The 15,152-nt window shown below is 57.4% G+C and overlaps 1 protein-coding gene across 2 annotated transcripts in view; it reads right to left on the bottom strand.

Annotated features, from left to right (window-relative positions):
- Window positions 1–1,093: 1,093 nt before the first annotated feature.
- Window positions 1,094–15,152, bottom strand: part of DAB2IP (DAB2 interacting protein) — a 46,245-nt gene continuing 32,186 nt past the window's right edge. Inside the window, exons 10-15 of one of the 2 annotated variants that reach the window (XM_080820348.1) lie at window positions 13,341–14,229; window positions 12,491–12,643; window positions 10,217–10,410; window positions 4,989–5,076; window positions 4,113–4,183; window positions 1,094–3,044 (exon numbers count right to left, since the gene is read on the bottom strand). In XM_080820348.1, the coding sequence (XP_080676474.1) occupies window positions 3,035–3,044; window positions 4,113–4,183; window positions 4,989–5,076; window positions 10,217–10,410; window positions 12,491–12,643; window positions 13,341–14,229 (1,405 nt within the window). In that variant the 3' untranslated portion in view covers window positions 1,094–3,034. Of the gene's footprint in view, window positions 3,045–3,691; window positions 4,184–4,988; window positions 5,077–10,216; window positions 10,411–12,490; window positions 12,644–13,340; window positions 14,230–15,152 lie in introns of those variants that run through there. The other variant, XM_080820347.1, reaches the window with a different exon arrangement.

Here is a 15,152-nt window from a genome sequence, read left to right as displayed (position 1 = left end):
TCTGGTGACCCAGGCTGATGGCCAGAGGCATGGTAGAGGGGCAGAGTCTGAGGGGTGCTGGGCAGGCAGGCAGCGGTGTGGGGCAGGGGCCGAGCCAGGAGAAGCACAGGTCTGGGAGGTGGGAGGCAGCCCCTCCCCCACCCGAAGCCCCTGGGTTTGGAGGCACCCATGGCCGAGAGGAACACGGGCAGGCTGGTGTAGGTGGGCAGTGACGTGGGGCTCTGCTACTCCATGCCACGCTGTTCTCGAACCAGCCCTCCCACTGTTTTTAAGGACAAGCACAGGCCCTGGGGTTTCTCTCTGGGAATGCTGGAGAGCCGGGGTCCAAGTCCCTGGCAGGAGCCAGAGACACGGGTGCAGGTGACAGATGGGAGGTCTCCATCGGGGATCTGACGAGACACATCCCTGCCCCCTGTTGTATCTGGGCCCCCTTCCGACGGGATGGACTGAGGCCTGGCCATGCCCCCTCTCAGCCAGATGTGAATAGGACCAGCACTGACCCCTTGGGGTTACTGGGCGGGGCCTGGCTCCTGCTGAGTCAGCCCCTGGCTGCAATGCCCCCTCCACCTGCGTGGGTGCAGCCGAAGGAGTTTGGGGGCTGCCTGGTTTCAGAGACCCTGGGTGGGGCCTTGCAAACAGGTCCGGCTCGTTGAGAGCCCCATGCGTTTCAGCCTTCCAGGCACTCGAAGCTTCGTTTAGCCAGCTTAGCCTTGACCTGCTGGTGACACAGACGAAACTCCCGCCCCTCCCCTGGAGAAAGCACCTGAGCTTGGCAGGAGATGGTGTCTGACACAGGATGTGCAGGAGCCATGGGACCAGCAAAGAACTCCCTTTGGAGCTTCTTGGGGGCAGGAAGGGCCCTGCAGAGGGCACCAGTCTGCTCCCTAAGTGGAGAGACCCCCACCTGCTGGAGGCGGCGTTCACTCGGTAAGCTGAGACCACCGCTCCCCGTGCTCCGGGAGTCTCCCCTGTCCACGACTACTGCCAGGGCGAACCCCGCGCTACTGCCCCTCGGTAAAGCCCACAACTCAAGAGTCACCCCTGGAAGATCTCCTGAGACACAGCTGAAGGGAGGTGAGTCAGGCTTAAAATAGCTAAATAAATCTTTAATATTTCTAATTGCAAATGTACAGAAATTGCACAGCCACACAGTTGTAGAACACCAACAACTTTCTCTGTACATTATTACATGGTTAAAAGTCATAGCTGGAAGGAGGACCTCCAGCCAAGACTCCGACGTTTGCATTTTTTTCTTTTTCACATACTTACAAAAGGGGGAGCAAGGAGGTGGTGTGGGGCTAGGGGTGGCTTTGGGGCCAAAGGTGTAGAAAAGAGGGTCTGTTTCCCTGGACAGCCTGCCTTCCGCGGATGGGCGGGTGGCAGGGAGAGAGGCGTACCCCGGGGCAGATGCTCTGGGGCGGGGGGTGGAGTTCTGGTCTTGGTTCCCCACCCCCCTTTCTGGGCAGTCGGAAAAAAGTCTTCACTTATAGGAAGTTTGGCAGTTTCCTTCACCCGAAACGTAAGAGTTAAGCAAAAAAGTCAGGCCTCTCTGTGTTGGCAGGGGAGGAGAGCTAGCTGTCTCCGGCAGACTCTGGGCCTGGGGCCCCACTGGGCCTGGGGCCTTACCTTCCCAGAGCAGGGCCTGCCTTCCCTCCCTCCCCCTGCTTCTGGCCCTCAGGCAAACCGGCCCGACACTGGGACACGGGTTCTTCGTGGCTGGGACAGAAGCCACTTTGCTGGTCCCGTCAGGGTGCATGTCCCCAGCAACCCACCCAGACCGCACGCTGTGAAGCCAGCAAGTACATGCCGCGGGTAGGAAAAAACCCCAACACCCAAATCCCAAACCTCTTCCTCCTGCCCAATACTGTTCTCTAGATTAAAAAATAAAATACACACCATCGGAGAGCAGCGGTCCCGGGCAGCCCTCGGCAGCACCAGGACTAAAGACTATGTACAACCATTAGGTGAAATAGTTACATTACAGTCGAACACCAAGAACATTTACAAAAATTGTCAGACTTGCAATTCAGATAAAAATCTGTGAAGAGTCTGTACACTTTTACAGTTTTTGCACTAAGTAAATAAGGCTCTCGGCCTGAGAGCTCACAACCCACGCCAAGGGCCGCCAGCACCAGACCTGCGCTGGCCTCCTCCACCCGGGGCCCTGGGAACCTCCCCCGTATTGCTAAGAGGCGCTCAGTCCGAGGTTGCTCTACGAGGCATCGAGGCATTGGTGGGAGAGGGGTGGGGGGAAGAGGGGAGGAGACCGAACCAGAGGACGTCACTGGGGCTGGGCCCTGCCTGTGTGGGCAAGAGTGGGGGCAGTGCCAGAGCCCCCACGGCCTTCCTTCCTGAGGTCTGTGACCCTTGGGGGGGCCTGCCCTCTCCTCACTGGCCGATCTCTGGCCACACCGAACTGCAGGCTGCATCTGAGAGGCCCCTCCTGGGGCACGGGCCAGGACGGGGTGCTGCACGATCTGGGCCACCCTTCCCGCACTCCCCGACCCGGCGGACTCTGCGGGGACCTCGGCCCCCGGCAGCGGCAGGCCTCCAGTCCCAGGGCCGGGAAGGGCTCAGGCTCTTTCCGAGGGTCTCCCTGGCTTCCCGAGGCTGAGGCGGAGGGGGTGGCTCCGTGGCCCTGTGGCTGGGCAAACAACCAGCTCTGGCCCGAGATTACCCAGGGCTGGGGGCGGGGATAGGGAGGGACCGAGACAGACCCAAGCTCCTGCCCACCTATGTCCCGCAAGAAGGGGGGGGGGGCAGGGAGGGCTGAGAAGCCACAGAACAGCCTAGAGCTGGGGAAAGCCAGCCCCAGCTGTGCCCCTGTCCTGTCTGCAGCGCCTGGGTCCTCGGCTGGGGGCCCGGGAAGGGTGAGGAGGCGGCCGGCCGCACACACGGGGCCTGGTGCAGGCCGCTGCTGTCTCGGAGAGGGAGCAAGGCTACCATCCTCCAGGGCTGCTATTTCCCATGCAGTGCGCACGCTCAATTTAAAAGGCCCCTGTGTTCCAGCAAGCGAGCAAGCGGGCTTTTGTTTCTAATGCATACTGTGAAAGGAAAAAAAATCACAGTTATCCACCTTCTCAGGGCCTGCTGGCATCAGACTTTCTTTTCACCATCCATCAGGGAAGGTCGGCCTTTCTTTCGGGGTGAGGACCAGCTGGCCACTCCCCCTGCGGCCACCATGTCCTGGCGCGCCAGCCCCGGGAGAAGGGCGGGTACCAGGCACAGGGCCATCTGGGCCGGCTCCGCCCAGATCTTTGGCTTTGGGGAGGCCCGGAGGGTCAGCCTGGGCCCTGGGTGGCAAGTGAGCGAGGCTCTGGATCCTCCCCACAGAGATGAGAGCCCAGAAGAGCGAGCCAGGACCCTCACTGGGTCTATTTGGCAACACAAATTGGGGGGGAGATAGGGAGTCTGGGGACCGGTACGGGGGGAGTCCTCGGTTCCTCACAGCCAGGAAGGGTCCCCAGACGGACTGCATGCAGGTGCTGAGGGCGGAGCCCTGCGGGGACAGGAACTCTGATGACTCCATCCCTCCCACCCTCTCCCTGCCTGCCAACCGGCCGGGCAGCCCCGGAAGCAACGGGCAAGCCCCCCAGGGCAGGGGCCAGGGCCGGGGCCCCGCCTCTTCAGTCCTCCACCTCTGCGGTGCTCCCCTCTGCACTGCTCCCTCCCGAGGGAGGGTGGAGGGGCTACATGCACTTGGCCAGGTCAAGAAAGAAAGGTGACACACACCAAATTCAATAACCAACAGAGACGTATTTTGGCAGGCCCCTGCTCCCACCAGGCTGTCCCCCCCACAGCGTGCAGTCTCCTTGGCCTGCACCGAACTCGCTTCTCGGGCCAGAAGAGAGGGGAGCAGGCCCGCGCCGCGTCAGTCTGTCGAGGCTCCCTCCGTGGCACCTCCTGGACCGCAGGTGGAGGGAAAGGGGGGGAGCCTGGGCCTCCCGCCCCCGCGCTGGGGCTCCCCGGGCTGAGGTCTGCCCCGTGCCACCACAGTCCTCCCTCCTCGGGCAGGTTAACAGTGGCTGCTGTTTCGGAACTCGCCGTTCTCGGTAATCTGCAATTTGGTGGGGTTGGTGGGGGAGACGCCGTTACGGGCTTGCATGCTGTACCTCTCTTTCAGCTGCGTCAGGGCGCTCATGAGGCGGGCGTTGGCGGCGTCCAGCGAGGCAATGCGCTTCTCCTGGGGGCAAAGAGGGCATTATAATGTTGGGGCCGCAGGGGTCTGTGCCGGGACAGGGGTCTTCCCAGGGCTGATGTGGGGAGGACCGGGAGCCCAGGGCGTGCGAAGGGCGGGAAAGGGGCTGAGGTCATGGGGCCATGGGTGTGTGGGGAGGAAGCCGAGGAGCAGGCGGCCTCAGCGCCATGGCCCGAGACCTCAAGCCTGCCTTCCTAGGTCTCTCACATCACTGCTCCCCAGAGTGGCCTAGTGGTGCTGTCCATCAGCCGCCTGAGCCCCAAGGGTACGAGGTCTGTGCCCTTGCTCACATGCATATATGTGACACAGAGGTCACAGCTCCTGGCTGGTCCGTGCTGTTCATAATCTGAGCAAGGCCCTATTCCTGGGTGAGTGAGAGGAGAGGAGTGCAGGGAAGGCGAATGGAGGCCTGAGTCTCTTCTGTGCCTCCTCTCCCAGTCCCCCGGGAAGCCACAGTTCTGAACTAGAGCCCCTCTGCTCTGTCCACCCAGCCTGCTGTCACCCCATGCCATCCCCAGTCCCCTCCTGAAAGCTTCCACTCTTGGGTCAGTACCCACCAAGTCATCCCAGTAGGGCAGGAGCTGTCCCACCCTTTCCAGAGCCTGTCCTAGTGCGCTTGTGATCCACTGAGACCTCGAAGCCGGACTTCTCGGATCAGAGAGCCTGGCCTCCTGTCCCTCCTCAGCTTTTACAGTGGGGGTATGACAGGGGACGTGGAGATGTCAAAATCAGTTTGCTCCTTCCCCCAGGTCCTTCAACACCTCTGGCTGACCAAAGGGCCAGAACCCACCTGGGCGTCGATGATCTTCTGTTTGGAGTCTACCGCTGCTTGCATCTCAGCATGGTCCTTCTTCAGCTCCTCCTCCACTGACATCAGCCTGTGACCAGACACAAGGACAGTCCAGCTGGCACTCGAGGGAGCAGCTAAGGAGGTGGGGCAGGGGGATGGGGGTGCTTTTGGGAAGAAGCCATCACATGGGCACAGAGGGCACATACTAGGACAGTCCGTCCAGTGGGCTTCCAACCACTGATAAGAGATGGTTCTGTTCCTTCTTATACTTAACCTGTTCCAGACTCTGTTCCCAAATCCCCCAGAAGCCCTTGGAGGTGCCCATTTCTGGATGTTCTTCCAGAAGCCAAGGTGGGTGGGGGGCGGTTAGATCTTCACCGCCCCCCAGAGCAAGGCAGGGGGTGTAGCGTCAGAAGATCTGATCTGTGGCATGGCGGGGGGCGGGGGGAGGAGGGGGCAGGGCCCTAGGGCTTTCTCCACCCACCCAGCATTCACCAAGGCTATGCTAAGACAGGGACGGCACTCGATGCAGTGAGATGAATAGAGATCTCCCTCACTCAAAAAGTTACAAGGTGGCAGGGATATAGACAGGCAGACAGCAGCCATGCCCTGCACGGGAGGCCTGGAGGCCACGGGAACGAGAACAGGGAGTAGATAACTGTCCTGGAGGGTGGGGTGGGGTATCAGCAAGGTCTGAAGGTGCGGTAAGGAGTAGGGGAGACGGGAGGAATGCCGTGTGCAGAAGCCCAGAGCTAAGGCACGTGTGTGTCTGTCACCAGCTGCTCCTTCCCTGAAACCCCTCCTGGCCTCACCTCGCGGCGCACCTGTCAATCACAGTGGCTCACACCTACCTTCTGATGCTCTTGCATTAGTTTCTGGACTCCACACTCTCTGGGTCTGCCTCCTAGCTGGCAGGCCACTGCTCTGCCGATGCCTGTTCCCCCTGCCCCCAGCATGTCAGGGCCCTGCGGGGTCAGTCCCAGTGCCCGTTGTTCTTGTTCTCCATGCTCTTCTCAGACAAGCTCACCTGCTCCCAAGGCTTCATGCCCATTGCTACCTGCACAACTTCTCCAGGCCTGCAGAGCTGTGCCCTAACCCCCGGGTGGGCCCTGAGCCCCTGAGCCCCTGATGCAGAAGGAGCATGGGGAGGTCAACTGTGCTGGGGCAAGTACCCATGGGGCCTTGTGCAAAGTCAACAGGATTAGCAGTCAGGGAGCACTGATCAGGAGGAGGGGTGAAGGGCCACGCCAAGGGGGGTTCCTTGTCACAGTAAGATCAGACACTGAGTAAAGCCTATAAGAAGCAGGGAGGGAAGACCAGGGAGCAGAGGGGCACTGAATGGCATCAGTCCGAAGGGAAATTACACTAGGGGAGAGAGACTTGTGCTTCCAGTTGGTGGGAAAACAGGGACTGGGTTTACCCTCCTGCCATCAAACACCAATACTAAGAAACTAGAAAACCAAATGAAAAATATGAAAAAAAACAAGGCTTCCTGACAATGAACAACAGGCAGTGCGTGCTAAGGAAAGGGACTGCGTGAGCCGAGCCCCGCTCATGGCCGGGAGGGTCCAGGTCAGACAAAAGGGAAGTAATGTCATGGCGTTGAGGAGAGCCAGGGAAGCAGTGCCCAAGAAGAAAACACAGGGAAAAGTCCACGTATCTCCTGAGAGTTCCCCTTGAGTCTTCAGCTGGGGATGGGTCTGCAGGCCTGTGAGAACACAGCCAGGCTGGGGCAGGAACCATGGGAACATTAGAATAAACAACCCCAAGGAGAGCTCACACTCCTACCTGGAAGAGTAGAAAGACATACTAACACGGGGACATAAAGTAGACTCCCCAGAAGGAAAGTGGAGCCAGATTAGGTTAGATTAGAGGCTGTCCAGGCCCACCCCAACAAAGCTTAAACATAAGCCTCCAAAGAATCAAACTAATTCCAAATAACCTCATTGTGTCCCAGAACAAAGCCTCAGAAATATTTAAAAGAACACAAAATATCCCACACCTACATAAAAGTCACAATGTCTGGCATCCAACCCAAAATCACCAAGCATAAGAGAAAGAAAAAAATAGAATCAGTAACCAGGAAGAAAATTAATAAAAACAGACTCAGAAATGTCACAGATGACAGAATTAATAGACGTTGAAACAGCTATTGTAAATATATTCCACGTGCTTGAGAAAATAGAGAGGAAAGCATAAGTATGATGAGAAGAGAAATGGACAGAATTTAAACCAAGCTGAAAGTCTGAAAGTGAAAAATACAGTATCTGAAATGAAATGAAAAAATACTAGGTAGGATTAATAGCAGATTAGACACTGAAGAAGAAATGATTATTAATCTTGCAGACACAGGGATAGAAATCACCTGATATATAATGGGGGGAAAAGTATAAAAAGGGGGCACCTGGGTGGCTCAGTGGGTTACATCTCTGCCTTTGGCTCAGGTCAGGGTCTCAGGGTCTCAGGGTCTCAGGGTCCCAGGATAGAGCCCCGCATCCAACCCTGTATCCAGCCCTGCATCAGGCTTTCCACTTGGCGGGGAGCCTGCTTCCCCCTCTCCTACTGCCTGCCTCTGCCTACATGTGATCTCTCTCTCTCTCACTTTGTCACATAAATAAATAAAGTCTTTTTAAAAAAGTTAAAAAAGGACACAATGGAGCTTCAGAGTAATGTGGGACAATATAAAGCCTAATGTATGTGGGATGGGATTCCTAGAGGAAGGATGGCATACCTACAGATTCAAGAGCTCAAACCCAAGAAACATGAAGAAAACCATGCCAAGGATCATCATAATCAAATTATCGGCAATCAACGATAAAAAAAAAAAATCTTAAAAACAGCCAGAGAATAAAGACAGTTTAAATACAAAGGAACAAAAGTAATGACAGAATTCCTACTATTACAGTCTGACAGGGCCCAACTGGGCCCACTGCCTGTTTTTGTAAATAGCCACACCACACGCACAGTTCTGCTCAAATAGCGCGGCTGAACACTTACAGAGGCCATATGGTCTTGCAAGGCCTAAAATATTTATTATCTGCCCCTTTACAGGAAGTCATCAACTCTTGCCCTAAAGTGACAGAGATATAGCTAATAAGCCAGTAAGAGATAAAATGCAATCATAAAAATGCTCAATCCAAAAGAATGCAGGAAAAAAGGGAACAGAACAGATGGTAGGAATAGAAAACAGTAGCAAGATAAAGAGATTTAAACCTAATTATATTGATAATTACATTAAATGTAAATGGTCTAAACACTCCAATTAAAAGGCAAAATAACTGCCAGATTAGATAAAAAGCAAAAACTGAAAAGGTGTCTACAAAAGAAACTCATTTATATAGAAAGACACAGATTGTTTCAAAGTATAAGAACAAGAAAGGATAGGGGCACCTGGGTGGCTCAGTGGGTTAAAGCCTCTGCCTTCGGCTCAGGTCATGATCTCAAGGTCCTGGGATCGAGCCCCGCACTGGGCTCTCTGCTCAGCGGGGAGCCTGCCTCCTCCCCTCTCTCTGCCTGTCTCTCTGCCTATTTGTGATCTCTTTCAAATAAATAAATAAATCTTTAAAAACAAAAAAAAAAAACAAAAAAAAACCAAGAAAGGATATACCTGGCTAATACTAATCAGAATAAAGTTGGTATATCTATAATCAACATCAAAGTAGATTTCAAAGCAAAAAGTATTATGAGAGATAAAGAAGGTGATTTTATAACAGTAAAGATGCCAGTTCATCACCAGCACATAACAATCCTAGATGTGGATGAATAGTTTCAGTGTACATGAAGCAAAAACAAAAGAAAAAAGAAATACACAAATCTACAATTACGATTAAAACCTTCAATATTCTTTTCTCAGTAAGTAATAGAACAATGAGCACTTAACAAGTAGGCAAAAAACTAGTAATAACATAGAAGGATTCAAACCATGCTACCAACAAAATTGATAAGCGACATTTCCATTAGGGAGGAAAAACAGCGGGATGGGTTAGTAGAAATAAATGTATTAAGCAAGCCACTGAATTCACAGACCACGCACCCTTCAGAGAAGAGACACGATGAGGAGATGGTGGTTAGTTTGAGAAGCATTTCCATTCTTGAAACCACATACATGAAGAGAGCGGAGAACAGAGCTGGCTGTCAAGTGAACGGTGGATTTCTAGTCAGCCTGGTTACAGAACCTCTGCTCATGCTAACCATTTTACAATGAATAAACCCACAGGTAAGTGAAACAAACAATAATTAGGAGCAGAGAAACAGGCAGCCTAAAGACAAGCACCTGGGAAGGGTTACTATAGTGGATGAAGCATGAGGCCAGGTGGGGAAATGTCCTGGCTCTGGCAGTCCTGCGAAGCCTGTCCAGATGATGGACTTGAATCATGCAAACAAACAAGCTGCAAAACCCACAGCATGTCCTCCTCAACCTATTACTGTCGTGAAGAAGTGAACATTACGGCTGGGACACCATGGGACGGCCAGGATGCTACACCTTCACTGCACTCCCCGCCTACAGACACGCACGAGGGTGTACCCGCCCCACCCTTGGGTACAGACAGAGAGAAACAGACAGAGAATGAGAGAGAGAAGAGCACCACAGCATGTGATACCCAAGCCATCAACAGAGATGAGAGTCAGCATCGAAGCCAATGGAGATCTTTGCTGGATACCTCCCCTTCCAACTCAACAGATCCCGAACCGGCATGGCTAGGACACCTAAACTCCCAAAGACCCTCATCTGAGCAACTCGTACCAAGACACCCCGACGCTCTTGGTAGAAATCTGGGGTCATTCTGCCTCCTTCTCCTTCACCCACTCAATGTAACTGACTTGTTCCTACTTTTCCTGCCCTGAGTTGGGTCCTCACTGTATTTCCTGGCACCTCCAATCCTACCTCCCCTGACAGTGCTCACCAAGAGCACAGGACTCCTTCCAGGGGTCACGGGCCATGTCAGCTGGCCTTGGCTGACCTTCTTCTGGGCCCAACTCTGCATTCTACCATCAGTACACACTGATGGCAGGGCTCCCCACGCCCCAGGCTGCTTCCCACCTCCAGGCCTGTGCCACACTATCTCTGTCCCCTGGGACACTCTCCTCTTTCCACTCCCATCTCCCCCCGCAGTTCATCAGCCTTTCCTACCTTCAGGAGGGCGGTGCACAGGTCTGCCCACTGTGTGTGTGGGGGGGGGGGCGGGCAGGACCAGAACTGGCCCAGGGCAGGAGAAGGCTGTCCTCACCTGCTGATGATGCCCTTCATCTGGATGTCCTTGTCCTCCTGCTGCCGCCGGAGCCGCTCCTCACCCTCCTCCAGCCGCGCCTGGTACTCCAGCACCAGCTTCTGCGTCGTCTCCTCCTGGCACTTGAACAGGGTCTCATACTCTTCCAGCTTCTTGGTAGAGATTCGCAGCTTGTCCTGCAGCACCGCCAGGTCCTACCAGGAGGGCAGCGTGCCACGGGCACAGCACCCAGGACAGAGAGCACAGCCTCGTGAGCCCGAGCAGGAGCACAGGGTGGGAGGGAGCCCAGCTTGGGATGTACCAGGGGTCTTCACCACCTCAGCCCACTTGACACAGTGAGGAGACGCCTTCAGACCCAGCCGGAAAGGCCAGGGTGAGACTCCGAGCCTGTCCCCGTCCCGGGCTCCTCCCCTCCAAACTACCACCCCTGCAGCCTGACCTTACAGCTATGAGGGAATGAAGATTCAAACCTAAATCTCAGAAGTAAGGATTGAACTAGAGCACTGAGTTTTTTAAATAATAAACCAATGTTAAAACACACTCTTGAATATATTAAGATCTGACAGCGCCCTGAGAGATAGGGACTCTATAAGAGGGGGAAAATGAGGCCCCAGAAGGTTCCCCAGGCCCATGGTGACTGACCCGTGGGGTGAGATCCTAGCCTCCCAGCCTCTACTCGACCGTAAAGCAAGGGCAGTGGCATGGGGAAGTGAGGGGGCAGAGAGGCTAAAGGTAAGGTGGGGATGACACCAAGGGCTCGGGGGCCAGGGTGCTGCAACAATACGGGACTGGTGAGGCAGGGCGAGCCTCTCCTGGAGTCCTAGGCAATGCAAGCCTAGACGCTGGTGAGAGGCCCAGTCCCAGCCCCAAGCTAAGCTCCTGAAGCAAAGCTGGACCCACAGGAGAGCCCGGCTCCGGGAGAGATGACCCCGGCCCGTCCCAAGTCTCGCTCAGCCAGCCAGAGCTGGGTAGAGAGCATCCTTCCTGACAGAGGCAGTGCCAGGTCTCCAGGGAGCTCGAGAGAAAAAGGTCTCCCCCCGGACCCGCCTGTGGGGGTTAGCAGCACAGAGGATAAGAGAAGCAGTAGCTCGCTCAGCCATGGAACGGCAAGGGAAGAGGCACTCCAGCTGCAGCCTGACCCCTGCAAGTCACGAACGGGATTCTGGGTCTCCGAGAGGTGCAGAGCCCAGCCCCGGGCTCACAAAGGGAGCCGGGGCTAAGGCTGGCCCAACTTGCCGCCCAACCAAACTCTGGCTCTTGCAGCACCGAGCCCCATGTCCCCCTGCCCCCTTCACGTAATTATGGTGAAAGCAGGTGGATGCAGTGGACTAAGGGGATGGTGGAGGGTGGCGGAATGCAGCATGGACGTGAACCTCGCCCTAGGCCAGGGGGAGGGAGAGCTGCCGCCCTGACCTCCGTGCCCTTGCCTGAGAGGCTGCTAAAGGCTTTCCTAGGGCCGAGGCGAGGGCATCTAGGGGAGTGGAAGAAGTAGCTGCCATTCTGAGGTGGCTTTGCGCTGGGTCCTGCGTCTTCCGGGCTCTGGCCCGCAGGAGGACACGAGAACCAGCCATGGAACCATGGCAATTGCCATAACAACGGGCAGAATTTGGGAGGACAGAAGCCCCCCATTGCCCCACTAATTGCTAGATGTGTGTGGTGGGTGGAGTCTGGGTATTTCAGAACCGTTTCCCCCCTGGGGGAAGAAAACCTCTCAGTAGCAGTCGGACCCTTTACCTGGCTCTTTCTCTCTCATGTCCTGGTGGAGACAGGAACTGGGCAAGAGCCAGGCTCTGGATAGGCGCAAACCCAGAGTGGGGGGCCTGGCTGGGGACAGCCCTCCCCGCTGTCTCGGGGAACCACACCTCTCTGCCTCCTCATGCACGAAATTGCCTATGACGGTCTCCATGTGCCTCTGTGGCACCCCCAGCCCTCAAGTCCCAGGCCCGCAGAAGCTCGGTGGCCTGGTCACTCAGGGAAGGGGGTTCCCAGAGGTCTGAGGACTAGGAACCAGAAGTCTGGATTCTGTACAATCTCCAGCTGAGCCTCATGTGCAGCCTGTACAGGAATTCTTGGCTCTAAGCGAAATTCCTCTTGCTGCTCTTTTTCCAGAGTCCACGGCTGATGTCCGTATGGGGGACCAGGGGTGGAGAGGGGACTGGCCATACGCAGGGAACAAGCAGCACCTCTCATTCAGGGCTCGAGGGGAGAGAACGTTGCCAGCGGCCACAGGCAGGCAGCCCCGCCCTACCCCGAAATGCCAGGGTCCGGCTTTACCTTTTCTGCTTGGCTGAGCTCCTCCTTACTCCTTAGCCTATCCCTGTGGGGGGGATCTGGGCCCAGGCCCTCGTCTTCTAACAACTGCGCGTTCATGGTCAAGAGCCAAGCGGCTGTGCGGTCCAGGGCATTGGGGCTCACGGGTGAAGGGCCCTACAATGAAACACAGCTGTGAGGGTCTGGAGGGAGGCAGTGGGGTGGCACCAGGGGAGTCACAGGGACAAGGGGCTCAGGGACATTGCAAGGGTAGGGGACCTCCAGCTGGTCAGACAGTTACTGATACAGTCCCCGACTCAGGAATTCCCACTCCTGATGGCAGTCTGGGCAGAGTCAGGAGCCCAGGTGGCCTGAGTGCCCCTCTCTGCCACCCAGGTGAGAGCAAGTGAGCTCGGCCAGGCAGGCGGGCGGGCATTCAACCCAGAGCACATCTGTCCCACATACTGTGTGTGGCCCCAGGGTGACACGGAAGTCCTGGAGGCCAGCTCAGAGCACAAAGGTGGGGGTGCTGGGGGTCTGGTTGACTCCTAACCTGGGTGGGGCCTGGAACTGGAGATGGATGGACCCCTCCCCTCTCTCCCTGACCCCAACTGCCCCTGGGGGAACTGGCAGAGAGACCCTAAGGCCACACTGTTCCTGGTTCAAAAGATTCTGGCAGGGACCAGTGGGCCTCGGGGGAGAGGAGAGGTGGTATGCGTGGCAGGCTGGTGGGATGGGGCCATGTGTGGCCTTGTTCAGCATGGGATGGCAGCTGAGGACAGGTGAAATGACCAGGAGGAGTAGCACGACATGGGTGGGGTATGATGGCCCGGCGGCCCGAGAGCATGGCCTACCCTTGGACAGCACCACTGACCTGCTTGTGCACTGCACGAGGCTTCAGCTCCGGGCTGTCACCCTTGGACGAGGAAGACGGCTGCCGAAGCCGGGCTCCGGGGCCAGCCCAATCAGGTGAGGCCGATGCCAGGGTTCCACTGGAGGGCCGCGGGTACTGCAGGGTGCTCAGCAGGGTGGGTGGCGTCCGGCCGCGGGGCGCGGGAGGTGGTGGCGGGGGCGGCGGCGGCGGCTGGTCGATCCTCCGCTGGGGGCCGGCACTGTTCTGCCGTGGCACCGTGGGCTGCCCGCCCTTCTCAGTCAATGACATCTGCCGCCGCGCCAGCTCCCCGGGCCGCCGTGCCAGGTCCTCAGCGGCGCTGCTGAAACTTCCCAGCTTGGCAGCAGCTGCCAACTCCTCGCTGTTGCTGTGGGAGCTCAAGGAGCTGTGGCCCTCAGAGCCCGAGTCGCCCAGGCCACGAGGCGAAAGCGGCAGGCCGGCCGCCATCTGGTACACGGGATTCTGGAAGGAGAGTGGCGCCAGTAGCTGGGGCCGGCCTGGGGCGCCCTCGGAGGTACCCGGTGTGGTCGGCGTCTGGCCTGCCCGCCGCACCGTGGCCAGCCCTGCCAGGCTCGCTGGGGCCGCCCGAGCCGGCCACCCGGCCACCAGCTGTGATGCCGGCGCCTGCCCATCGGCGGTGAGGGCGTCGGGGCCCGCCGGGGAGCCCGCCTCCCCGTCCAGCGTGCGGGCATCTTGGAGGTCCACCATAGACAGGCTCTTGCCACCATTGGCCATCTGAAGATCAGGCTCGTTGGCTTCCGAGTAACTCGAGCTGCGGGCAGGTGAGGGCTGGACCCCGGAGGACCTTGTGACAAAAAACAAGTCCTTGTTTTCGGGGGTTGGAGACGGTAACCGGGTGAAATCTATGAGACTGCAGGGAGACAAGCACACACAGGGAAAGAAGGGGGAAGAGAAGAGCTGTGAGTGCGGCCAAGGCGGCTCCAAACCGAGAGCCCCGCCAGCCTGCCGGGGCCTGGCAGCCTGAGCACGAGCCGGGACTGCAGGGGGAGGGGGAAGGCAGGGCAGGGGAGAGGAGGTGCGCGGGCTGCAGAAGTGGGCTGGTCTTGCGACCAGTGGCCTGGCTGCAGCATCAAACCACAGCCCCGGCCACAGCCCCTGGTGGAGGCCACCTTGGGGACCGGGCGGCCAGGACAGCCGCTCCTGCACAGCACCTCCCTTCGAGGGGCCAGTGCTGCTAGTTCCAGCCCAGGCAGCCCGGCACGTCCGTTCCTGGTTCAGCTACACCTTGGGACATTGGGTGCCGCGGCCTGGAGTGTTCTCGAAAAATCCCCCTAGCTAAACCCAAACCCACAACGCAGTGGCTCTCTGCTATCCAAGGGTCTGACTTCAAAGCCACAGGGGCTCCCGCAGCCTCTTCCCTCTTGTTCCTCACCAGACTGACAACCAGAATGGGGACCTAGTGAAGCCTTCCCCCCCACCCCCACCCCTACCCCGCCCAGCCTCCTGCTGCCACCTTTGTCTGACTGGCAGGCGGGGGCTGCTGTTCCTGGCAAAAACAAGGAATCAGAGGAGGATCCAAGGGTGTGACTCAGACAGGGAAGGTCTGCACCTGCAGAGGCAGGCTGTACCCTTCCCCCAGTCCCCCAGCCTCTCCCTGGCCCCTCCCCGGAAGGCAGCTCCTTAGAAAGCACAATGTGGTAGGTCAGGTGGGCTTCGGAGGGAGGTTGTAGGGGTTGGGTAAAGAGAGCTCTGAGCAGGCAGGGGCTCAATTATGGGGGGCTGGAGTTGGCCCAGCCTGGGATGGAGAGGTGCCTGGCTCCCTCTCAGCCTGAA

This window comes from Martes martes (assembly GCF_963455335.1).
Source record: "Martes martes genome assembly, chromosome: 12".
Classification (NCBI taxonomy): Eukaryota; Metazoa; Chordata; class Mammalia; order Carnivora; family Mustelidae; genus Martes; species Martes martes.
The sequence above is the reverse complement of the archived record's forward strand: the minus strand, read 5'-3'. Positions and strand labels throughout refer to the sequence as shown.